We start from the raw sequence: 27749 nt of genomic DNA, 5'->3' as shown, positions 1-27749 counted from the left end.
AATGCTTCTGCTCATCTGACTTGTATGACTTGACACATTTTATTATGCTACAGCAGGTGTGTGTAGTTTATCATATTGTAGTTTGTTGGGACATTAAAAGCCATAGTAAGGAAGTTCAAGTATATTTACTTTACAACTAATTTTACTCCCAAATAAATACACTTTTTTTTACTTTTAGCTAAATACTTATTTGGGAGGGGTGCATATAAATAAGTGCATGTCAATACTTTTCTTACAATAAGGACAAAAACAAAACATTTTTTCTAAAGGACAACAGAATTAGAAACTAGGACGATCTGTGCACAAATCTGCAAATAAAAAGCAAATTAGTAAGTAAGTGCATTAAACTATCATGATTGTGGATAAATTACATCTGAAAATGACACCTTTTGTACATTGCAGCAGTCAAATGCTATACAGATACAGATCAAATACTTCCTATATATCATTTAATAACAGATGATTTTTTGAAAACCGAGCGAATCCGATTATCTTAATTTGTGAGAACTCTAAAGTTAGACTCGATAAAATAAATACATGAGTTTGAAGGTAAAACATGATACTGAGGAGAAGGAGGCTGATTGTCATGACGGCAGAGGTGACGGTACAAACTACATGAACTGTGGGACACAGAACATTTGCATACTAATCAATAACAGAACAATTAATGTGTAGAGATTCGGGAATTGATATCAACTGTTACATTCAACCAAAGATCACATCTTCCATTGGAAAGGACCATAGCTGTAGATGGGAGAATTTGTGGATTGTTGTCTTGGATTGTTTCCATCGGAATCATCATGAAGTGCTCAAGTGTTTTTAAAATTAAGGTTTAGAAAAGAAAGGCCTTTGTTTAATTTTCGAGGAAAATGTTCTGTCACTGGAACTGAAAGTCCCATAATGCATCTCTCTGTAAACGACAACACAACATTTCTAGGGTAACGGTCACATACCGAAAGGCTTTCACTGTTGCAGCTCCTCTTGAGGTAGAGCTTGTTGGTCGGTTCAATATACTGTGATATATTTGAGTCACCGTGAGGGCAAGGGATGATGGGACTTGCATGACTTCAGTCTCAAGGTCAAAATGAAATAACAGTCAGAGTGCAATCACACAGAGGGGCCTGTGATTTGGCTGTTGTAGTCTGCAGTCTCCATTTTAAGGATGTATGGGATGATACTGTCGATTGGTACATTTCCAATAAGGCCGGTAAAAAACAACTCCTCGGTTATGTTGGAACTCATCAACCGCAACGCTGGTAAACGCAACAGGATTCGGGCCAACCTGCCACATCAGTGAGCAATTAATGAAAGGACGTTAACAAATCAGCCAGTTAACAAAACATTTAAATAAAATTTAACCCCAGCAAATAAGGCATGTTGTCAGTAACCACAGAAAAAAAAAAAAAAAAAAATTATATATATATATAATTTATAATTTAATAATTTATAATTTAAATTATATATATATAATTTTTTTTTTTTTTTTTTTAAGGCCAGACAATTGCTTTCTTTAGAACTTCCGTATAATGATAAACAAGCTCGCAAACTTAAGCTGAGGTTCATGCTATTTATAGGGGGACACTCTTGAGACTCCTCTACTGCCTTGTTCTTATCATAAACTGAGAAAAATAATAATTGTAACACGTAAATAATGATAGCGGCATTAACATTCAGTTTCATATTATTTAACAACATATAATTTAAATGCCGAGCCTGGTAATCCCAGGAGAGTACCTGCAGAGTTGTACATTTAAAAATTCTGACATCTAAACACTAGCATAACGTGTTTAGGCTAACATTAGCTAGCTAGCTAGCGATAATTCTCTTTAAGGACATCTTAATCGTATTCTTAATAATCAATAACTTGCCTTCATAGTCATGAACACATTTTTTAAATCTTGTAATATTTCAGAGCCTTTATTATTTTTCAACTCTACAGCTGTGCAATAAAATTCACTTCAAAGATTCACTTTTCATTCAAGAAGATGACATGCAAAAAAATTTATTTCACAGAAAACAATGTCTTTTTAAGATGAAAATAACATGAAATTACCCATATAACCAGAAGATGGCAGCAGAGGATCAATCATTGGCTGCAGCTGCCATTTCAACTCCCTAGATTTTTTAAGACATCTTTTTGATTTATTATAAAATTACTAGTATAATAAATTGTAGTACTTTTACCGCACTCAAGTATATAGTATAGCAAGTGCAAAAAGTCATTAAAATAAATTAAATGAATAAATAAACTCAGACACAAACAGCCTATAAGGGTGAATTATTTAAATACTTATTTATAGTTCACTACAAATTAAATAAGTTAAATATTAATGGTATAAGAATTAAATAATGCATTAATATGAATTTGAAATATTTCATATAATTTAATAACTAAATCTTTTCAGCTTTATCTTGAACTGTAAAAGCTATTCAATAGTCTGTATTTAACCAACACAAACTTGTTACTGCTGTAGTTTAGTTACTCTGAATGTAGTCTGAATCATTTAATGCACAGCTTGTTTTTTGACATCAGCTTGTCAGATCATAGCAATGACTCACGCATATTTAGCGATTTACTTTTTTTATTTTTTTAAACTGCCGTTTGTCATTCTTGAAATGGTATACATGGACGTTTGATCCTCTTAGACAAACAAAACTTTTATTGGATTGTGAATGGATTACGTAGAGAAACACTCCTATTAAGGCACAGTACAGTTGACCAGAAATGACTGAAATCTGTGCATATGCTCAATTTAAAAGCAGTGAAGTTTAAAGTTTTTTTATGCTTTATCTGAGACTGTACAACGTCTGGTGGTTTCTTGGTTGGCACACGATCTGAAAGTTATGGTTACAGATGCAAAACAGTGGGAAATGCATTTTTTTATATGTAGATGCTGCATTCTAAATTCTCACCAGAAGGACACCGAAAACATGTTTTCCCTTAAAACTGTTGTGTAAAAAATGATTGTTTTAATGACAGCATGCCACAAATATTAAGTATTAAAGTATTACTTTAATATGGGACAGACCTGTAGGTATCATCGGGATAGGTTTTCTGCACGTAGTCCTGGAGTTCCATCTGCGCTTTTTCCTGGAACTTTTCAATTTGGCTACAGCTGCTCAAACCTGGATGATCTTGGGAATAAATGAATCAGCTGTGAGCTTACTACAACTGCTTCAATCACTCAAATGCGACATTCTGGCCTTCTTTGAGCAATGTCCTGCTTGTGTAAAGCTGTCTGCATGTGTACCTGGACTGAAGAGGACAATGGCTTTTAAGTAGGCATATTCATATCCATCTGTCTGCAGCTTTGCCATGCTGTTGCAGAACTCCTGTAGCTTCCATATGTGCTCCATGACTAGTTTAATGCGTTCACTCGATAGCTTGTCTACTGAGAGGAGATCAGTTGTTAGTTAATTGAAGACTAATGACAACACTTCAGTTACATTAACATGTTAACAGAGGTAACTTGTTCTAGCAACGCTTAAACATCAACAATGTTTCATATATACGAGTAAGGTTTCAGATCTTGGCACATCTCCAGCACAAATTACACTCTGTAAATACTGTGGATGTCAGACTTGGTGTTTAACTGTCCCATACCGTCCTGGATACTGGACTGCAGATGATTGACGATTGCAGCAAGGATGGTGGACAGACTCATGATCTGAGCGCACTGTGCCAAACCCAGAATAAACAACTCATTCCAGCATGCTCGCACCAGAGCTGTGTTACATTCCTGCCTACACACACAGAGAGAGAGAAACTGGGATACTCCAGAGAGATAACATCCATAAGTATAGAGAGAAGCCCCACAACAGAAATCTCACCCGAGAGCAAGGAATGCTGGAATAGAGCGCGCCCAGTGCATGGAGAGGAAGAGCAGACGTGATGCAGACTCACAGATATAATGCACATTCAGATACTCGGGCATTGGGCTTGGCATCGTCAACTACAGAGGAAAAATAATCAAACACTTCATAAGCCATTTCTTTTATTATTTTTTATTATTTTTTGTCTTACTTAATTACTACATGATCTAAATTACTGATCTTAAGTTGCAATTAAGCAACAAGCAACATTATATTTTCACACATGCTATATCAAGTCCTTATACAATATTACTAATTTTGAAGCAGCTTTACAGGAATAAAAAGTGTGTTGAAATATTGTTATATTTATATTGTTCTGTATTCTCATTCAATAGCATGAAACATTTAGATCAATGGTTTACTGAATATAAATTGTTTCAATAGTAGAACTGTTATTATATTAACCAATACCAACTATATTAATGTAATACATATACACACTGCCATTCAAAAGTTTGGGATCAGTAAGACTTGTAATGTTTTTTTAAAGAAGTCTCTCACGCTCAAGACTGCATTTATTTGATCAAAATACAAAAAAACTAAAACAATAATACTGCAATATTATTACAATATAAAATAATGGTTTCTATTTTAATATACATTAATTTATTAATTTTTTTTCTGTGATGCAAAGCTGAATTTTCATCAGCCATTACTCCAGTCTTCAGTGTCACATGATCCTTCAGAAATCATTCTAATATGCTGATTTATTATTAGATTTATCTGTGTTGGCAACAGTTGTGCCACTTTTTTCAGGATTCCTTGATGAATAAAGTTTTAAAACAATCTAAGTCTTTGCTATCACTTTTTTAAAATCAGTGTAACACATCCTTGCTGAATAAAAGTAATCATTTTCTTTCAAAAAAAAAAAGAAAGAATAAAAATTTACTCACACCAAACTTTTGGAACAGTAGTGTATATTGTTAGAAGACATTTCTATTTTAAATAAATGTTTTTTTTATTCATGCTTTTTATTCATCAAAGAATGCTGAAAAAGTATCAGATGTTCCAAAAAAATATTAAGCAACACAATTGTCTTTAACATTGAAATGTAACTTGATATTGAAGTGTTTCTGAAGGACTGTTTGATACTGAAAACTACAAGAGTATTGATGCTTAAAAAGTCAGCTTGTCAGCTAGATTATATTAATATTTCACAGTGTTACTGTTACATTTCCTCTGCTAAAATGGCTTTTTTTTTAAATTTCAGAATGAACTTATTATTTATGTATTTAATGTGATAAAATAAATTCCTGATGAATCATATCAAGTATTGCTCTGCATTGTTTTATGGCGAAAAGTGGGTCAGCCTGGAAAATGACTCAAATTAGTTAATCTGCAGTGGATTGCAGAAGATTACTTCTGTGTTAAAACTGTTCCGTCACCTACTGAGGAGACATTTAGACTAGAATGTGGATTCAAGCTCTAGAGCACCACCACACGGTCCAATGTGACTTCTTTGTCCAGATTTGATGTTATTACTGCTGTAACTTTATCACATTCATTCAAACCAATGATAAATAACATCACTCAGACATGCACTCTACAACAGTAGCTTGAAACAGTTTTAAGATTTTTTTTTTCGTGTTGACTTTGAGGATTTTGCAAGAGTGTGAGTGTCATGTACACACCTTAAAGCTGATGTGTGTGTCTGAAAGCAGAGGTCCCTCGACTTCTATGAGCGGTGTGATTTGATCCCTGCTGATCACCTGTATTGTAGCTCCACCCACCCCATCCACCTCCGACAAGCTCTGGCCCTCCGCCGCCTCACTGGGGTTCAGAGCTTTAGCTAGCGTGTCAAAGGCACTGCAACATTCACAAGAACAAAGCACATTTTGAAAACAAATGCCAAAAAATATATACAGGTGCATCTCGATAAATTAGAATGTCATGGAAAAGTTCGTTTATTTCAGTAATTCAACTCAAATTTTGAAACTTGTATTAAATGAATTCAATGTACACAGACTGAAGTAGTTTAAGGGCTTGGTTCTTTTAATTGTGATGATTTGGCTCACATTTAACAAAAACCCACCCATTCACTATCTCAACAAATTAGAATACTTCATAGGTCTTTTTAGTGAATTGTTGGCCTTCTGGAAAGTATGTTCATGTACTGTATATGTACTCAATACTTGGTAGGGGCTCCTTTTGCTTTAATTACTGCCTCAATTCTGCGTAGCATTGAGGTGATCAGTCTGTGACACTGCTGAGGTGGTGTGGAAGCCTAGGTTTCTTCGACAGTGACCTTCAGCTTATCTGCATTTTTTGGTCTCCTGTTTTCATTTTTCTCTTGACAATACCCAATAGATTCTTTATGGGGTTCAGGCCTGGTGAGTTTGCTGGCCAGTCAAGCACACCAGATCCTGCTGGAAAATGAAATCAGCATCTTTAAAAAGCTGGTCAGCAGAAGGAAGCATGAAGTGCTCTAAAAGTTCTTGGTGAATGGGTGCAGTGACTTTGGTTTTCAAAAAACTCAGTGGCCAACACCAGAAGATGACATTGCACCACAAATCATCACAGACTGTGGAAACTTAACACTGGACTTCAAGCAACTTGGGCTATGAGCTTCTCAACCCTTCCTCCAGACTCTAGGACCTTGGTTTCCAAATGAAATACAAAACTTGCTGTCATCTGAAAAGAGGACTTTGGACCACTGGGCAACAGTCCATTTCTTCTTCTCCTTGGCCCAGGTAAGACGCCTCTGACGTTGTCTGCGGTTCAGGAGTGGCTTAACAAGAGGAATACCTGAACTGTAGCCAAATTCCTGACACGTCTGTGTGTGGTGGCTCTTGATGCCTTGACCCCAGCCTCAGTCCATTCCTTGTGAAGTTCACCCAAATTCTTGAATTGATTTTGCTTGACAAGCCTCTCGGTTTGTTGTGCATCTTTTTCTTCCACTCAACTTTGTTAACATGCTTGGATACAGCACTCTGTGAACAGCCAGCCTCTTTGGCAATAAATGTTTGTGGCTTACTCTCCTTGTGAAGGGTGTCAACAATTCACTAAAAAAATTTTTTTTTTTTTTTTTTTTTTTTTTTATTGGTCTTATGAAGTATTCTTATTCGTTGAGATTGAATTGGTGGGTTTTTGTTAAATGTGAGCCAAATTCTCACAATTAAAAGAACCAAAGACTTAAACTACTGCAGCCTGTGTGCGATGAATATTTAATACACAAGTTTCACAATTTGAGTTAAATTACTGAAATAAATAAACTTTTTCACAACCTTACTAATTTATTGAGATACATCTGTATATATATATATATATATATATATATATATAATGTTCAGTTATTTCACTTTGATGACAAGAACCTATTCATTGCCATTAAAGTTAAATTAGTAAACCTACACATAGGAGCCTGATAAAAATGCTAATTTCAAGGCGAGACACTGCAGGTGAATAGGGTAAACGAACAGAACTAATTTGCCTGCATTTCTAGTACAAAAATCTAAATCTCGTTTAATTTTTTTGACATATCAGAGTAAAATGTTTTTACAGAAGGAATTTTATTTTAAATCTCATTTTGTCACTCCATAATTCAGAAAATACTTAGAACAGGCAGAAAACTACATATGAACAAGATGTGTTTTGCTCTATTACAGGGCAAACTTTCTGTAGCCATTTAAAATGAGAGGTAACCATCGCAATCCAATAGGGCTGGACAATAAATCAATATCAATATATTTCGCAATATAATGTTTTTCAATAACGGTGATATGATTTCTGATATTACAATATACATTACCAGCATACATTGATTTATTTATGGCAGTTGACTTCTTTGAATAAACATTAGCTATGCACATTTCAAAATCAAAACATAGCGCAGGTGTTTTAAATGCATCTTTGAAGGGAACTAACTGTCTTCAGAAAAGTTTCGATGCCATTTTCATTTTATCTGATAAAGTGGCATTCATGAGCGCAGTGCTGCTTTGTGTACAGCTGTTACCGGGGAAACTGATATTTCTGCTGCTCCAAACACGTCTCTAGTTTATTTAATATATTAGTCTTATTAAGGTGAGTCTGAAAGTTTTATGTTTATTTGGTGATTTCACATTTCTTGTTTGTATAAGGGCTAAATATAAATAAAAGGTGAACATTCAATTTTTTTCTAAAATATTATATAGTTTTATAGAAGGTGGTTTCATAGATTTGGCAAATTAATTTTTTTGAAGTTTGTAAAGAGATCTGTTGTGGGTGTTCTTGGCAGTAATTCTGAAGCTTTTTTAAATATTGTTCATTTCGATATCAGAATTATATCGATCAAAATTAAGAAATAAATCATGATATACATTTTGACCATACCGTTCAGCCCTACGATCTTAAGAAAATATAACATTAAATAAAATGTAAAATAATATGGTCTAACTATATGAAATTCTGCTACATTAAAAAAAAATTCTGGTGGAAACAAAAACAGCACACTGGTCGAGAGCGCAAATTCTCTCTCTGACAGCAGGTGGTGCTTATGGAAGCGGTTACAGTGTTTCCCTGGCTGGTGCTGTAAACAAAGCAGCACTGCACCTAAATACTACTTTAATATGGATGTTATAATAATATACAGTGGCAAGATGAAAAGAAAATACCGCCTATGCTTTTCTGAGTTCCCCCCAACTAAATTTTATAGATTTTCTTCCAATATTTTGTGCATCGTGAACAGTGAGCTTTCTTTGCCAATATTTTCTCCTCTTTGCGTTCGTCTTCGTCTGATTGGTTATCACGTGTTTGGAGCAGAAACTGGCCAGTTACGATGAATAGCAGTTTGAACATTTTCTAATACTAGCATTATTTGTTTCAGGCTTGGCTAAAGGATAACACAATTCCTTTTTTTAATAATAATATTCCAGGACAACTACAAGATTTTCCAGGACATTTACCATTTTCTCTCATTTTCCATGTGTTTTCCAGGACTGGAAAATTAGTCATACATTTTTCAGGTTTTCCAGGACGCGTGGGAACCCTGTATATGAACAAATTGCCCTGTAAAAACCTTCAGGACGAGTAGAGTTGGGGTACTCTGACTTGTACTCGGACTCAAGTCTGATCTCGAGTACAATTTGTAGCGGATTCGGACTTGTCACGGACTCGGATGCATTTTTACTCTGACTTGACTCGGACTCGAGCATTATTGCCAAATCCAGGGATAGTTGACGGGAATTTTACTGACTCGATGCATTATTACGAAAGTGAGAATAAAGTCAAGTCCTGTCCTATAATTTTTCACATTCTAAAAGCTGTTTCACTCTGAAATATGTCACAATACATAAATGAAGTCAGCCGTAAATTCTGTTACATGACTTTGAGACTTTAAAGACTCGACTTAGGTGGACTCGAACCCAACACTATAGACAAGAATAAAAATGTTAAGTTAGGTGTGTGTAAGAGATACTAAGGTGGAGATGTATGGCTCAGTGTAGGAGAAAAAATATGAAAATATGTCCTGTAATTAATATCTATAGACACAAATAGATAAAGTGCTATAAAAAACAGTTAAGAGTGTCTTTTGGATGTTTTCTTTCCACTAGTCTGAAGAAACACTTTATGAAAAAACAAAAAGCCCAAAATCTTGAGAGGTGCATGAAAAAACTGTTTTTGCCTGCAGTGTCTGCCCTTAAAAGGAAATTTCAAATGGCACTTAGAGGCTTTTGCATCTGAACCCTTCACTTATTCCTATAACTAAAACCACAATGTTGTGAAAAACATACACATGCACTGTCTGCATTAATAACACACCGTGTGATTTCACTGGGTGATTCCTCCAACTGACTGTCTGTCATTTCTCCGTTACTAATCGGGTCGTTCAGGTTGGCTAATGACGTAACCACATTAGCCAACGTCCCCAGATCACCTTGTCCTGACGCCGTCTGATGAACAAACAACACCTTCATTTATATTTTAGAATATAAAAAAAAGCTACGGCTTTTTTGAATGTTTATAATATGCATAATTATAATTAAACAAATTGTTTGTTTGTTTTGTACAACAAATACCAAAACATTTTGGATTAGGGACTTCCAACCTTTTAACTTTTTAACAGTCAGCTATTACTCTTGAATAACCATTTCATTTTTATTTAATGTTTAATCTTCCAAATAAATATACAAAAAGTTGTCATGAATTTATTTATTTGTTATATGAGATCAGAGTAAAGAATGATTAAAATTTGACATTTTGGCAATCATAACCTTAAGACACCCAAGAAAACCCAAACTCCAGCTTGGGAAACCCTAGACTGCACAAAACATAAAATAAAAATAAAAAATTACAGACATAAAAAAAAGTTACGAAGATGTTTTTACTTTGTCTGTTGCTAATAGTAATGTGCCATCAGCTTGTATTAAAGGTTGTTGGATATTGACAAGCATCCCAGAATCCAACAGCCTGGACCTGCACAGAGGATTAAATCATGATCAAAATGTTTGAATGAATTCATTTAGCAGATGCTTTTATCTAAAGCAACTAAAATCAAATGGTGTCTGATATACTTATGTCTAAGAAATAAAGTCAAAATAAGCTACAGCAAATAAATAACCTGTATTGAACCCCACTACATGAAATTCTTACTTCTAATGTGAATTATATTAATGTGAGCTTTGTTTTGAAAGTAAACCTCTGGTTACAGATGGTTTGTGAATGTGAGTCTCACCGTGAGGCGTCTTTCTCAGAGATGAAGGTTGGTGTTGCGATGAGGGGACTTCGCAGGTCTTTTCTGATGTAGATTTTCTCTGTAGATGCTGCACAGTTGGCAGGTTTTTCTCTAGGAAGATCAATGGGTTTCCTCTCACTCTGTACAGCTATGTGAGAAATACAAAATGCATGAGTGCTGTCAGAAGCGTCAGCCTTCCAAATTTTCTCTGTGCAATTCTGAAACATTTAAAGGGGCCACAATCGACACATTTGTGGCGTTTTATTTTTGCCCTGAAGTTCACCTAAAATGTCCTCTTAATACATGCTCTTAAATCCTTCAAGATTGTGAAGTTTGTGGGAAGGATGTATAGTATCATAGTCAGTTACGACATTGTTCGGCTCTCATGTCACTGTTAACATGGGCCAGTTCTGAAAGCAGGTTACAGATCCTCCAGCTGAGATCCAGCCAGCACCAGCACCGTTTCAAAGTCTACGGGGTGTTAATAAGTTCAGATGAGGTTATACGCTCTCAGAAGATCAGACACAGGTAAACACTCTCAGATAAAAAGGTACAAAGCCATCACTGGGTGCTCTAAGGCAGTGGTTCTCAATCCTGGTCCTGGGGGACCCCTGCTCTGCACATTTTGCATGTCTCCCTTATTTAACACACCTGATTGAGATCATCAGCTCATTAGGAGAGAGATCCATGAACTGAACTAACAAGTTGATGATCTCAATCAGGTGTGTTAAATAAGCGAGACATGCAAAATGTGCAGAGCAGGGGTCCTCCAGGACCAGGATTGAGAACCACTGCTCTAAGGTACAAAAGATAAAATAAAAAAAAAATGATTTATCCCTAAATGGTTCATAGTCAGTACATAAAGGTACAGTATTACCTAAAGTGCTATATTAGTAGATATTACCATCCCAGTGACAGTTTTGTGCCTTTTTTATTGGTACGACCAAGTGGTCAGAATTGTTGTTATTATTTTATTCCACTCACACTCCATCTTCATGCCCATCTCCAAGCACTTCCTGAGACGACAGAACTGGCAGCGGTTGCGATGGTGCTTGTTGACCACACAGTCCTGGTTACTGCGGCAGCTGTATGTCAGACTCTTGCGCACACTTCGCTTGAAAAACCCCTTACACCCTTCGCAGCTGACTGCCCCATAATGCCTCCCTTCAAATACACAAACCCGCACATAAAATGTAAACAAAAACATCCAACATCATAGACATAACACAATGACCAACTCCCACGTGACATCTTTACTCTCTTATTTATAGTCAAATCAAATCTGTAAACTAGAAGATCCAGGTAAATAAAAGCACCTGAAGCAGAATAGTTTCCCAGGCACCCTGCCGTTGTCTCCATTTAAAGGAATAGTTCACCCAAAAATACAAACTTGCTGAAAATGTACTCACCTTCAAGTCATCCAAGATCTAGATGAATTGAGTTGGAGAAATTTAGCATTACACAACTTCACCAATGGATCCTCTGCAGTGAAAGGGTGCCGTCAGAATGAGAGTCCAAACAACTGATAAAACAAAACATCACAGTAATTCACACCACTCCTGTCCATCAGTTAACATCTTGTAAAAGGCTACTTGTTTGTAGCTTTTGGCCAAAATAATACGTAATCAATAATCCATAACAATGCAGTATTATGGATAGAGGGCTCATGATTTATGTGGAAACAAGTGGTTTGAAGTTAAAATGCCTTAATGAATGATTTATTAATTAATTCAATGATGTCTTTACCAGCTGTTTGGACTCTCATTCTGATGGCACCCAATGACTGCAAAGGATTCTTTGGTGGATTCAATTTGAAAGGATTCTGATTCGATGAAGAAACAAACTCAACTAATTCACGGATTGCCCGAGGGTGAGTGAATTCTCAGCGAATGTAAATTTTTGGGCCAACCAAATTTCCTTTTGTTTTCACAAAAAACAAACTTTAGAGCTGTAATGCAAATGTTTAATATCTCACTGAAATCAGATCAAATCTATCACAATCTGAGAACATAGAGTAATAATCTTTATGATCTACTTAGGCTTACAGTGCAAGTCCTAGTGATTTTAGGCATATTTTGCTATATCAGCATGCAATACTCATGAGGCATTTTTTGGGCAACACATGTCTCTCATACGTAATGTTGCTTTGCATGCACTGGCATTATTCACATTGAATGTGTTTGTACCTGAGGCTTTATCTCCACACACCACGCAGTATTCTATGGGCTGGGCTCGGCTCATGTCTGCCCCTTTACCCAGAAGCCTCTCCACTGACACTGCATCTGTTACAAACTACCCAAAAAGGCAGAAGGATTACTTACTTGGCATTTAGGATTAGCCATTTTACAGCACAATTACACACCCACAGATTAACCCCAGACACAGATGATGATGATGATGATGATGCCTGGGATAAACGTAATTCTCTAGTTCACAGAGGGGTAGTATGCAGTAAAAATGCATCATTATTATACAATAAAACATGGAGTAACACGAAAATACATTATGTGACAAAGCTGTTATTCACTGATGCCAGATTTTTAATTCAATTACAAATAACCTAGACTTTTGTTTGTTGTCCTTCAACAAGAAAATAATCAATATTTGACATATTTAAATGTGAGTGGTGTAAAGATGTATGATTTTGGCCTGCAGTGAGGAGCAAGCTTTTAGAAATTCGGAGCGTCAGTGTTTTCTTTCACACGGAGCGAGATTTCATAGGGAAGCCCGTTTCCGTCACTGAATAAAAAAGTTTTTTATCTTAAAATTCTTAAAAATTAATGTTTTTCTGAACGAAAATAAAAATTCAGAACTGCAAGATATAAACTCCCAATACTGATGAGAAAAGTCAGAATTGTGACAAACTCAAAGTCATTTTTTATTCTGTGGAGGAAAGACGCTTCCATATTTTCTCCTCCCAGTAAGCATGGAGTGAAGTAAATACAGACTGCTTTGAGCAGGGACATACTTTGTTCCACTTTAATATTGTAAGATTAAAATTCTGACTTTGGGACAAGAGACAAGCAAAAAAAAAAAGATAAACAGTAGCAGTAAAAAGCCAAAATCTGTTCTGCAATTTCTGTTTTGATTCTGCATGTATATACTATGTACTTATTATAGTAATTACTAGTGCTGTCAATTAATAACAAAAATAAATAAATAATAGCATATTTTTCTGAAATGAATTGCAAATAATCCCACGTAACATTAAAGTTTTTTAAATATACCTTTATACTGCAATAATTTTTACATTCAATCTTCAAATTCAGGTAGAAACAACATAAAGACTGTAACCAATATTACAGATGTCTCTAGAAAATTGTTTTTTTTCCCCCCCTAATATTTAACCACTGACTATAGCCATTCAATATTACATTATAATTGAGAAAACTATATGAGAGAACTTCTAATTTAAGTGAAATTAAAACAATCTTCTCATAAACTGTAATAAAGAATCCCAATGGAGCCCTAAGAGTTAGATATGAGATGGGCCCCAGTGGAGTCTTAAAACTTAAATATGAGGAGACCCCTGAACAAATCTCCCTAGGCAACTATAATGATTCAGGTACATTGAAAATTGACTTTGACGATTTGCTTATCCAAGGACTTCAAAAGGACCACGACAGACAAATCAAAAAGCAAAAGAAAAAGGATCGTCGCCACAGACGGACATCACGGTGCAACGAAGAGGGACTTCAGAAAAGAAATGATGGAACATCAAACAACACTCTTTAAGCTAAGGGAAATAATAAGGTTAATTAGAAAACAAGAAGAAATGGCAAGGAAAATGATGAGGCTGCTGAAGGAATTGATTGCATTAAATAATTTTTGCTCTGAGCTAAACTCTTTAGTAACTGATTTGGAAACATTGAGATTGCAAACTTCTTCTTTTGCCCAAGATAAATTTTGACTTGTTAAAGATGTTATCAAAGAGAGAAGATATAAGTTCCTCTTAGGAGGTGTCACGAGATGTGTACGTGCAGTTTATCGTGTTTTAAAAAGGTGAAGAGTTCATTGTACTTCCCGACAGGAGATGCATTTTGTAACCAGTTTACAGAATGGAACATCTAAGGTGGAATGATTCTGTTTTACCTGCATTTGTTATTTTAGTTTTAAAGTGTGTGACAATAGAAATGAAGAGTTAAAGAGAGCTAGTTCGGTTGGCTGTTAAAGGACTGATGCTAAAGCAGCATAGATATTTCCTGTGTCAATGTTGTTATGGTAACGAGAGGCCTCTGCTAGTATAGGAAGCTAAAATGTGTGTGTGCTTATCTTTAGAGAGGACATGTCTGAAAACTTGTGAGTTGGTTTGGAGACTATAAATGGCTTTGGAAAAATGTAAATTTTTGCCATTCCTCGGGTGAAAACTACCTCGCTGTTATTTTATGTATTGCTTATGAGTTTTTGTTTTAATAAACCGAAACCATCTCAGATGGTGATTCGAATACTTATTTTAAATGAAGACTCTGAGTAATTATTTTAATAACCTATTATCTGAATCTGGAACCCTTTAACATCGTCATCGAGTTCAGAGTGGTCCGGATCTGACTGAGCAGACGGGGACACCGCCTGGAAGATTCCCAGATCAACCAAACACACAACCTAAATTGCAGGTGAGGCTGATTTCTTTGAAATAAGCTTGCTGGGTTGTTCAAATGTATTGTGGTTGTTTTTGAGGGTTTTAAGCGGTATATAAACTCAACAAAACCCATTATTAACCTGTGCCTCTCAGTAAGTAGGCAATATCCTAGGGATGCACAGAAATGAAAATTCTTGGCTCAAGCCGAACAAAATCAAACACTGGGCCGAATGCCAATTACCGAAGACGGTTTTTCATGTTTTTTCCCCCCATGTATTTTGCCAATTTTTTCAACAATGCATAAATTAAATAACCAAAATATGCTTTTTACAGTTTTGTCATGCTTAAAAAATAAAAAAATAAAAAACTATTTAAATATTTAAAGATATTTACTCAACATTGAACATTTTTAACATTCTAGTAGACATTATAGCCTACCAACAAAGCACAATTTAACTGAATTAATTAATTAATAAGTTAATAATTAATAAAATGAATAAACAGTCTCTCACTGTCGGTGCTTAGAATGATTTTTGCGTCTTTCTCGGACAGTTTTGAATGCTTCCACACTGCCCACATGTTTGCTGCATTAGTGCGCGTCTCTATTTGATCGCGTCACCTCATCGTTCCGTATTATTTATTCTGCCTTTTCGCTTATTCGTTAATTATATCAATTTCGGTTGCCGAAAGTCCAGTGCATCCCTACTAAATTATATATATAGATGAATAAAGCTATAAAAGTTATTGATTTCCTCTTTTTTCTTTTGTTCTTTGACTAACTGACATCAAAGCAACTGGATTATTAGGTTATTTGGCTGCTATTACTTGAAGAGCTGCCGTAGCTGAACGTGATCGCGTCTGAAATGTCTTTCATTTGACGTGGTCATAAAGACGTTCTTTGACTAAAAAACGCCCCCTGCCTTCACTGCGTTAAATATTTTTTAATTCCGTTAAACTGAAAAAAATAATCACCAGCTTTAACACGCAAATTTTGACAGCACAATAAATTAGTAATTACCCGTAAACCTAACCAATGTCACAGTTCTGTCTGTCTTGTCATTGGTTTTGGCCATTTATCTCCCCCCTGTCATTTTGTTATCATTTGGTTTAGTCCTCGTTTGTGTAACCGTTTGTGTAATCAGTTTGCTTTATAAGTCAGTCTCTGTTTTCAGTTCCCTGTCGGTCGTTAAACGTTGTATTCGTGTGTGGATTCTCTTGCCTGTTCCTGAGTGTTCCAGCCTGCTTATCTGAAGATTATATTAAATATTAATGTTTATTGTTTACCTCGTCTCTCGTCTCGTCAGTCCAGCACGTACCATAACAACCTTAACCCATTAAGTTAGCATATATTCCCCAGTACTTTCTTAAGTGCAACTACACCTAAGTGCATGTACTAAAAATAAGAAATAAAAAAAGACACAAATGTGCCCAGAGTTAAAGAAACACTCATGCATTTATGTGACTTCATACCTGAATTCGGCCAGGCACCAGGCTGTCAGCAGTGGCAAAAATAAGCTGTTTGGTACTAGTACCCTCAGGTGATGCCAGGAGGACTTTGCCTGCTGAAGAGCCATCAGGTGCTGCCAGGATAAATTGCTGTTTGGGCACAGTGGAGTCCAGTGCTGTCACTATCTGGATTTTTTGACCTGTCTGCTGCTCAGTGACTATCTGAAAAAGAGAAAGAGTGTGAGTGTGAGTGTGTCTGAATGTGTTACGATAAAGCATGCGTGTGCGCTTGTGTGTGAACCTGTATTCTCTGGGGGGTTGTGACCGAGGGGTCAGAGGAGATGATCTGAATGCGCTGGGGAGAGGTGCTCATCACTGAGCTGTCTGACGCAGATGACTGTACCTGCAACACACACACGGTAAATTTATTTTCATCTGAGCATCAAAGGCAGTGTGTTTCCATGGTAACTAAAAGGTCCACTTCAAGAAAACAATGGAAATATAAAACATATTTAGGTCAGTGACAAAAAGGGGTTGGCAAAAATGAGAAATTAAAAAATCTGTTAAAAACTTGTTTTAAAAGCATGCATCAGGTATTTTAAAATGTACACTGCATGTTTACGTTGATCTTATGTTTAAAAATGACATATGCACCATTTTTTACAAAAGTTAAGACTGAATGTTGCCTGAAAATGTTAAATGGTGTAAAGAATGAGAAATATTAAATATTTTATCCTCCTAGATGGAATGTTAGCTTACTTATTGAAATAAATACTGCATTTTAAAATATCACATGAAAATAGTTCTTTATATTTTATTATATCATTTATAGATAGTTCACCCAAAAAAGGAAAATTACCCCATGATCCGGCCCCCCTCATTTAAGCCATCGTAGGTGACTTTCTTCTTTCAAATGAATACAATTAGAGTGACATTAAAAGTGAATGGGTGATATTCAATAGTCCAATAAACTGCATCCATCCATCATAAAGTGTTCCAGGTGGCTCCAGAGGGTTAATAAAGGAATCAATGCACTTTTAAAATCCATATTTAAAATGTTATAAATCTCTAGTATATAAAGCCAGTAATCTCTAGCTTCTGCTATCTATTGTACTTGCGTTCACTAGAGAGTGGCGTTAGAACGTAGACTCGGTGTAAGCACTGATGAGAATATGCTGGTCTCGCGAGAACCAAGTTTTGTTTACAGGAAAACATCTCCTCTCGGCTAATATTAAAAACCTTTAACACTTTTCTTTACAAATCCTCATTTTATACTTCTAATCTGTGACCGGTGTTTTGTTTTGCTCTCTCTTCTCTACGATTCTGTGTTCGTCAAGAAAAGAGAATGTATGCAATTATTTTGCACATTTATTTAGAAATGTTAGCCCTTTTAAATTTAATTAAATTATTAAGAGTGTGATCACTCTATTTCTCTACCAGTGAAGTTTTTATTTACTTTCTAGCACAATTTGTTGCAATTTTACTGCATGCATTCACCTTTTTTTCCTCATTTTCTCCTCCAAATTTCACATCATGATTGCAGTGACCTAAATGATTACACTATCAGTATTATCGTGGTATTGTTAAAATGTGTTGGAAATATTCACTGACTGCCATGTGTGGTACTGAGGATTCAAATGCACAGTTAGATCAACACATACTTCTTTAATATAACGGGGTGAACACCAATCAGCAGGACACCGACAATTAAAGAGGAGCCAGGCGAGAAAAGTGAAGAGGGCAGACACAAGTGAGCACACTGAAGAAGCCCAAGTAGGTTGACATCACTAGATATCAGTTGGTGCAGTCATTATGTAGATGGTAGGACCAGGGTGTAACAGTCCTATCTCTGCCTGGAAGAAGGAGCATCATCTCCAACTCAACCTTGCAAGGACAAAGCTCCTGCCAATTGCATATACCACAACATCAGTGTTCAATTGGACTATACAACACTAATGCCAACCAGCGCAAAAAGCACCAACATTAAACTCAGGCACTAAAACACACAAACACACACTGGTTTCCAGGGGACATTAATGGTTTTTATATGTCAAACTGTATTTTTATCGCTAACCCTACCCCCTAAACTAGGGCTGGCTGATGTAAAAGAATTATGTTCACCCAGGTCCTGAATTTCGGTGGGGGATTGTGTGTATATTGCATAGTTTTATTCATTTCCGCAGGTTTCGAGATTCCTGCAAACATACAGCATGTAGGTTAGATGAGTAAATACATCCACAAAAACTATCAGATTAAATCAGTCATTTGAAAACAGCATGAGTGATTCAGCTGTACCGTATCTTTTCTCTCTCTCACTCGCTCAAATTGGCTTCACACTGGTGCTTCTTGTCTCCACTACAACAAGCTGCAAGACTTTTGCTCACATGCTCCAGAGGCGGTTTGCTGTGCACACATGCACATACAAAGTCCAAAATGAGTTCTTTTTCGCAGCTTGTTGTGCTTAATCGGAAACGTTACTACCTTTCTTTGGAACAAGGTCATCCTGACGTGAAGAGCCATCCATCTCCATAATGTTAGATGCTGGTTTAAGCTGGAAGTAGCTGGTTTTTAGCTGGTGGTCTTCCAGCCTGGGAAAGCGGCCAAAACCCCTTTAAAACCAGCCTGCTGACCAGCTAAAACCAGCCAACCAGCTTAGGCTGGTTTGAGCTGTTTTTTCAGCAGGGTTTGACAGGCTTTTAGCGCACGTGCTTCAGGTTTTTCGTTAAAATAAAACTCAACCTTCATAAATGTTAGCACTGTAATTTTACTGTTGTTCTGTCAAATAAAATAAAAAAGACAAAAATAATGATAACAATCATTACAACAGCTCTTTTAATACATGCATTATAACATTCTCCTTTGCTCAGCAAGGCTGCATTTATTTGTACATTAAAAACACATGCCTGATTCAAGAAGGGGGTCTTAAAAATAGCCAAAGAATATTATTTTACTAACTTATTAATTTTAAGTTAAATTGTGCTTCGTTGGTAGGGGCTGTAATGTCTACTGGAATGTTAAAAACTGTTCAGTGTTAAGTAAATATTTTTATTTAAAAGCAAGACAAAACTGTAAAAAGTAGTGTTGTCACGATACTGGAACTTCAATACGATACCTTGAAAAATAAACCATTTTCGATACCATTTTCGATACCACAGAGAAAAAAAAACTGCCACAATATTAAGGGGGTAAATTTATTTTTTAATTTAAAGATTAATATAACATGACAATGTTTAGCTTTATTTGAGTTTCATACTTTATTTGCTGTTCAAATACAAATACAGCTCGTGGTATAGGTTGTGAGTGTGTTGTTTTTGTGGTTTAACAAACTTTTTTTTTTCTTTTTAGACCACGCTTTTAAAATGAACTGAACATAACTAATCTTAGAACTTAAGTTAATGGTAATAGATATTTGTTAACATGAATAAACAATGAAAAATGCTTACAAAAAATCTATTAATCTTAGTTAAAAGTTAACTTAAACTAACATTTACTAATACATGAACTAATTAAAATAGTTTTTATTGGACCAGAGCTAACATGATCAGTTGTAATTTTATTACCTACCGTTATCAAAAATGAAAATATACTGTAACAAATGCATTGCTCATCGTTCATAAATGCTGGTTAAAACATTAACATTATTTGACGAACAGATTTTAATGGCAGATTCACATATAATCACCGATCCGTGCAAACGTGCGTGCATCACACGTGAAAGCAATGCTCAGTTGCTCACTAGATCGACACTAAGACAAATTGCATTATTTAACTAATAATTTTTTTTAAATAAAGTTAAAAAAGCACAAGTTGATTTACATTCGACCACAGTTGATGTATTTACTTGTCTAAGATTCCTCAGTCAGATTATATTAACGAATTACGGTGAAAAAACAAGACAACACTCATGTCAGCAACAATAATAGGCAAGCTTGTTTATAATTCAGTAATGTGAAAATGAGAACAGTTACCAACCTATCGAAATTCTTTATATAGATCCAGGTGTCGGTCTTTCAGGTGCCTTGCGAACTTAGTAGTGTTAGCGTCTTTTGTTAGCACTGCTCTGTAGCAACTCTTTACGTTTACATATTGGCTTGCTTGTGTACTTCGGCTTTCCGTGTTCATTTGTTTCATATCCAAAATATTTCCAGATAGCACTGCTGCTGTGTTCTTTATCAGCCAAAGTCGGTGGCAGGGTCGCCGCACTCGCATTTCTATTCCCTTCACTTATGCTATTTAACCAGAGCAAATGAGACGAGACAGGCACTGCGGTCACGTGTGGTGTTTGTCACGCCTTTGGAGAGAAGTAAAAGTGACAGCTCGGCTAGTATCGATACTTTGGGAAAGTAGTATTGGTACCGTTCAGATATTTCAGTATCGATATTTATCGAAGTATCGATATTTTTGACAACACTAGTAAAAAGCACATTTTGGCTATTTAATTTATGCAATGGTGAAAAAAAAACATGGTAAAATACATCAGGGAAAAAACATGAAAAAAACGTGTTCGGCCCAGAGTGTAATTTAGTTCGGCTTCGGCCAAGAATTTTCATCTCGGTGCATCCCTAATATTGTTGGTTCTGTAATGAATTGATTATTTTCCTTTTAATTAAAGGTTGTATCAGCGATTCTAGGCTGAAACATAAAGTGTCAAATTCAGCTGACCTTTCATCATGATCCGCTCGCTGCCTGCCCCATAAATTGACTGTAAAAAAACCTCATCTCTCTGGTCAGCCTAGGGTCCGAGATATGCCAAAAAAAAAAAACAATCGGTGCTACCAATGATTCCACAGCAAAACAAACAGTGTTCCAACCAATCACCGTCAGGGGGTTGGTGTTGTGGACTATCGTACTGGTGCTGGAATGTGAGGGAGGCAGAGCGAAAGACACTTTATGTTTCAGGCTTGAAATCCTTGATACAACCTTAAGTCAAAAAGTCAAGTTAGATAAAATCATCTGCTAAATGCATTAATGAATGTCATTTTAAATTCTTATAATAAGGGTGGATTAAATTTTATTGACTTTAATTCTCTTAATAACACCTTAAAAATTAATTGGCTTAAACGTTTTCTCCACAATCAGTCTTCTATTTGGAATGTAATCCCTAGATATGTCTTTTCACAATTAGGTGGTATTAATTTTTTATTGATGTGTAATTATTCTGTTAATAAACTCCCTATTAAACTTTCTAGATATCATCAGCAGATGCTTTTGGCTTGGAAACTTATTTATAAGCATAATTTCTCGCCACACAACTTCTTTATTTGGAACAATTGTAATATTCTCCATAAGAAGAAATCTTTGTTTCTGGAAAATTGGTTTAATAATGGTTTGTTGTTAGTGAACCAGTTGTTTAACAATGATGGTAATTTTTTGAATTACTCTGATTTTATTTTAAGATTTCACTTTCCTGTATCTAGGAAAGAATTTAATACTGTTTTGAAGGCCATTTCTCTGGAAATTTGTATGCTTTTTAGAAATAACAACAGTGATTCGTTGATTTTTGTACGTCCACCCAATCCTGAATCCACTGTGGTTGGTTCTATTTGTTTTTCGGAAAAAAAATCTAATCACAAAATTAGATCTTTATATTTGGAACTTGTTATTTCAAATTCTTCTTCAATTTCTTACTGGAATAACCTTTTTGATGATATTAAGTGGGCATATGTTTGGTCACTCCCTCAGAAATTTTTTTTAACAAATAAAGTTAAGGAAATAACTTATAAAATATTACACAGGTTTTATCCTGTCAAGCAGTTTTTGCAGAAATTCAAGAATGACATTGACACATCTTGTTCTTTTTGTCATTTTTCGTCTGAAACTGTGACCCATTTCTTTTGGGAATGTCCTTTTGTTCAGTCTTTCTGGAATAAGGTTAATGCCCTGATTGTCCAAAATATTTTTTTTGACTTTTCTTTATGTTTTAAACACATTCTTTTTGGTTTTTATGTTAAAGACAAGAATCTGCTTAACGCAAGTTTTTGTATAAATCTCTTGTTATTTATTGGAAAGTTTTATATACATAAATGTAAATATACTAATTGTAAACCCCACTTTAACATCTTTAAACAAGAACTGCAATTGTATTTAAATACAATATCTACCTCTGTAAACAAAAAAGCTATAAAAACGTCTAGAATTTGTGCTATGTTTAAGATTTCTCCTTAATATATAATTATATTTTATTCATGTGCCCCGCTGGTGTTTTTTTTTTTTTTTTTTTTCTTCTTCTTCTCTCATTTATGTTATCCTTTACTTAAGTATTAATGCAAGATACTTTGTTTGCTGATGATACCTGTTTTGTTCTATTTGTTCTGTGCATTTTGTAATTTCTGTTTATTGCAATAAAAAAAAAAAAAAAAAAAAAAACTTATGCTGGAAAGCTAAAAAAAAAAAAAAAATGCATTAATGAAGTGTCTCTTAGCTACTACGTCATCAAGCACCATCGAAGGCCGTCTCAATTTAGAAGTATCCTTGGAAGTAGGGCTGGGTAAAAAATATCGATTCTCCGATTTTAATCGATCTTCAGTTTAACACAACGATATCGATTCGGGAAATCCCCGAATCGACTCTTAATGCACGTGCTTCACGTAAGAGGATCTGAATATTCACCTCTCGTCCTGAAGGTGTCACTAGTGTTCCTGCTGAGAGAGTTTTCTCAACTGCTTGTGATCTAATCACAGTGCAAAGGAGCTGCCTTAGATCAGATCAGAACATGTTGATCAGCTGCTTTTTTTGCAGAAAAATCTGGTGATCAAAAATGATAAGGCTGTAGCTAAGAACTGTTAGTTTTATGGACAGTTAGAATGTTTTGTATATGCAGACAAGGGCTTTATGATGGGCCTGTTTTGAACGTTTTGAATTTAGAAAAATGTTTTATTTCTTAAACATGTTTGAAGTTCTTAATATATTTCACTGTTGCACATTTACAGTCTTTTTATTTTATTTTTTCAGTAATGTGCATTTTGCAGTTTGTTTACATGGTGTACAATGGATGCACATATTTATGACTTCTTGTTACAGTGTTCATTTAAAATAAAAGTTGCTTAAAATAAACAACTGTGTGCACCCTATTATTAATGTAGATGTGTATTTCATTAATAAACTTAAGTAGGAGAGTTTCAGTTACCAGCATTTATATCAAAATATGGATCCCATGTCTGCAAAACTAACATTTTAAATTAAATATTGATAGCTAATCGATATCGAATCGAATCGAATCGAAATCGAATCGAATCGAAACCATAAAAATAAGAATCAAATCGAATTGCCGAATTGGTCACAATACCCAGCCCTACTTGGAAGGCAGCCTATGTTTCACATTCGTTCATTAGGAGTATTTTGAAAGATGCATCAAGTGTATCCGTCACATCCTCCAATCACCCACAATCCTTTAAACACATTCCAAAAGAACTGGTAGAAAATGAACTGGCAGTGAACATCCAATTCCACTATGTAAAGACGGCAATGTGTTTTTTTATTTGTTTTATAGTGAATAAATCACATGATGCTAAACTGCCAATGAGCTAAACCACTGGGAGACAGATGAGATTATCAGATGGGAACCAAACGTGAACTGATCTGAGTTGAATGAAGACACTGTTCTCTTCTGTAGAGCTGCTTTATAGCTAAATCAAGGTTGTTTCATAACTGATCAGCTTAGTTACATCAGCCACACTCTTACTAAATAAGGTTTAACACTGTACAGACTTGACTTGAGCTTAATAAGTGATGAAGGAGCAGAACACACCACAAAAACTTGGATGACAGATGCTCAACAACGACCTGACACTGGCCGACAACTGACCACTGGCTTGATGTTACAGCCTTAATCCTTTAAATCACCTTGTTTTTGTACCTGTCTCTCACATCACTCACCTCTAAACCCTGCTCAGTGGTCAATATCTGCTGAGCCAGCACCTCCACATTGGTTGTCATCGTGATATGAAGTCATTAGAAGAGTGATTGGACAAAGGCCAGCTCTGCATCTGCCAGCAACACCTCCACCTATGTGACAATCAAATACAGATATTAAAGAATATTCAATAAGTTTTGCACGCACAAACTAATATCACATGCAACTAGGGGTGCACCGATCCGATATTAGGATCGGATATCGGCCCCGATATTGAAAAATTAGCTGGATCGGGGATCGGAAAAATTGGTGGTTTTTTTTTTTTCATTTCTACTACTACAGGTTATTTATTTAAATTTATTTTAAGTAGGGCTGGACAAGATTATTCGAATATTCGTTGGGTGGGTTAGCATTCGATTTTAAATTTTGAGATTACTAAAGTACAGTCGGGCTCACTTGAATCGTGGAAGCAAAACTAGGGCTGTGCTGTCACAATGACAACCGCGCCTCCACGTTCAAATGCACGAAGTAGGCTAAAGTTGACCACAAAGCCCCAGCAAAAATAATTACCATGAATGTGTCGTGGGAAAAAGTAAGGAGATATTCGAATTATTTATTAATAAACTAGTATTTGACACAAAGATGAAGTTGACGCTGGTACATGATAGTACATGAAAAAGTCGGATCGGTGCATCCCTACATGCAACACATGAAAATGTTCCTTTAGACAGACAGCTCATATTTGCAGCTTTCGGAAGATTTCATAGGTTTGATAAAGGCTGGAATAAAACTTGCTCAAATTGTTTACAACTTCACTTCAGCATGGAGTGTTCATCATACTGTACACTCTTACAGAAACTATTTTGGTACTTCTTTAAAATAGGCTTTAACATTAGTTACTGGAGGAGGTCATCTCAAATTCACAATGAACAACATTTAACAATATTTAGCAATCTTGGTTGGTGTTAATTTATAAATCTAATATTGTATATTATTATTTCAAGTTAGCTCCTAAATGTATTAATGTATGGTGATATAAAAAGTGTTTAACTATTAGTATTAGTGCAGATGTATAAGTGAACATTAATCAATATTAAGAAACTTATTTCAAACTATCACTCAATGTTAGTTAAGTGATAAATATTGTTTAACCTTATTGTACAGTGGTACAAATATATTTATGATACTTCTTTTTCACAGAGCAGAGCCTCTAGGCTTAATGCAAATTAAATTTTATTCTCTGTATACTTTATATGAACATAGAGTTTTCTAAAGAATATATATGACTTATCTGTTTTTATCCCCAAATTAGCTTTTCTAGGATTCTCCACAACTATACATGTTTATGTACTTTCCAGATAAACACAATTTTACAATTACCTGTTATTGCCAGGTTTTCCGAGAAATCATTGAAATGTAACTTTCTTTTCCGATATCTTTAATATTTGTGAATAAAGTTTCAGATTTCAGATATGTATTCAAATTTGGCTGTATACATAGATATTAAGGGGAGACACTGCAGGTAAAAACACAGTTTTTTCATGCACCTGTCAAGTTTGAGATTTTTGGCTTTTTCTTAAAGTGTTTTTTTCAGACTAGTGGAAAGAAAACATCCAAAAGACACTGTTAAGTGTTTCTTTTATAGCATTTTATCAATTGGTGTCAATAGATTTCAATTACAATACATATTTTTAAAGGCTGTTTTCTCAAAATGAGTTTTGAGCCATAAATCTCCACTTCAGTAGCACTTACACACACCAAACTTTACATTTTTATTCTTGTCTATATCCTGAAGGTTTTCACAGAGGGATTTGTTCATATACAATTTGCTTGCTTTAACATTAACATTTAACCCTGTTCTACGTATTTTCTGAATTATGGAGTGACAAAATTAGATATCAAAAAATTCCCTCTGTATTAACATTTGACTTTATCCAGTGTTCAGATTTTTGTACTACAAATGCAGGGCTCTCAAGTTTTGGAAAAAGTTTGGAGTGAGATTTTATCTGTTAGGGGAGGAGTCACTCAAATATTTGCAGCAGCAGCCCCTCGGCCCCACGCAATTCTCTCCAGTTTTTGGTAAATGTTCAACTATCTATTGTTCATAATTAACCAGCACAAAATAAAAAAAATATATAACAATTGGTAGATCTGATAAGTCAAATTCATAAAACTAAAATGTTTTAAATATTTCAAAAATGCATATGTATCAAAAGTAAAAAAAGAAATTTGGCCCCAAACGAGCAAACTAAACAGCAGTGCTCAATGCACATACTGCAAATTAGACCTTATTTCATTAAATAATGCATCATTTGCATATTTAAACCAAAATTTTAGAAAACTAATTTTTTTTTTTTTTTTTTGCTATTATCAATGTAATCGATCAACCGGGTAAGTAAGGTGAGAAGTTACCTTTTTTTATTTTACCCTATTCACCTGCAGTGTCTCGTCTTAATTTATATAAATCACAGAATTCAGATGAAGCATTACAGGCTTTTTATTGGCTGGTATTGCTGTTTGTCATCATTCAACGACTCGCTGATAGGTTACTGGTAAGGTTAATAAAACGCCTCAGAGCGAGCTATCCAGGAAATCGTGTTCAAAAAAACGGAACAAAATGGAGAACTTGGCGCAAGGCCAAGAAAAAAAAAACAACAACAACACGAAGCCTTTGTTAAGCGTCTGCTAAAATAATTAACATTGAAAACATTAGTAATTCCTCGTGACAGTAACATTCATGTTAAGTCAGGCGACTGCTCAAAAGCATCCACTAAATAGCATGAAAATTGAGGCTAAATCCTCCCACTGGAGAGACCCGCGGTGGCAAAGGTAAAAGGGTCGAGTTCATACGTTAGCTCTCAGGCTAACCAGCTAATACTTAAATCACGTATACCGACGTATAAATCACATCACATTGATTGATTCGATTATATTTATATACAGCAGTAGCTCTAGAATAACGTGAAATATGGCAGTCATTCTAAACCATACTATATTCGGACAGACTTCTGTCGTTAAATAAAAACACAAGCTTGATTGTTTACAGCACGGATGAGCTTTGAGAACAGCCTTGGCCTGTATCGCTGTACTCCACACGCAAACGGGTTTTTTTTTTTCACGCAAACGTTTTGACCAACCATTTTGCGACATACAGAAATGAAAAGCTGCTCACCTGCGATAGGGACGGACGTAGTTTTTATGCTTTCGGGTTTATGGCACATTATTTGTTATTGTTTTACTCCAGTGAAAGGTCATAGTTCGTGACCCCGTTTGCAAGCGTGCGAGAGTTTTTCTTCCTCTCGGGCTCGTTCACGGTTGCGCGGACACGAGCGTCTGGAGCAAGGCGTCGC

At 35.4% G+C, this 27749-nt stretch overlaps 1 protein-coding gene across 2 annotated transcripts; it reads right to left on the bottom strand.

The window, feature by feature from the left end:
• Nucleotides 1-6: 6 nt before the first annotated feature.
• On the bottom strand, nt 7-27708 carry nr2c2 (nuclear receptor subfamily 2, group C, member 2). 2 transcript variants are annotated; one of them, XM_073818802.1, is made up of 15 exons: nt 27572-27708; nt 24423-24551; nt 16849-16950; nt 16572-16769; nt 12709-12814; nt 11507-11686; nt 10523-10670; nt 10176-10263; nt 9610-9740; nt 5505-5679; nt 3832-3953; nt 3605-3744; nt 3252-3392; nt 3030-3135; nt 7-1282 (listed from the first exon to the last, which is right to left on the bottom strand). In XM_073818802.1, the coding sequence occupies exons 2-15, from the start codon at nt 24480-24482 to the stop codon at nt 1108-1110; spliced, it is 1872 nt and encodes a 623-aa protein (XP_073674903.1). In that variant the 5' UTR covers nt 24483-24551; nt 27572-27708; the 3' UTR covers nt 7-1107. The 2 variants fall into 2 exon arrangements, with proteins under 2 accessions (XP_073674903.1, XP_073674904.1); XM_073818803.1 differs by having other exon boundaries at nt 3252-3389.
• Nucleotides 27709-27749: the final 41 nt, after the last annotated feature.

Source organism: Garra rufa, chromosome 15 (genome assembly GCF_049309525.1).
Source record: "Garra rufa chromosome 15, GarRuf1.0, whole genome shotgun sequence".
NCBI lineage: Eukaryota > Metazoa > Chordata > Actinopteri > Cypriniformes > Cyprinidae > Garra > Garra rufa.
Note: the sequence above shows the minus strand (reverse complement) of the source record. Positions and strands in the feature narration are given on the sequence as shown.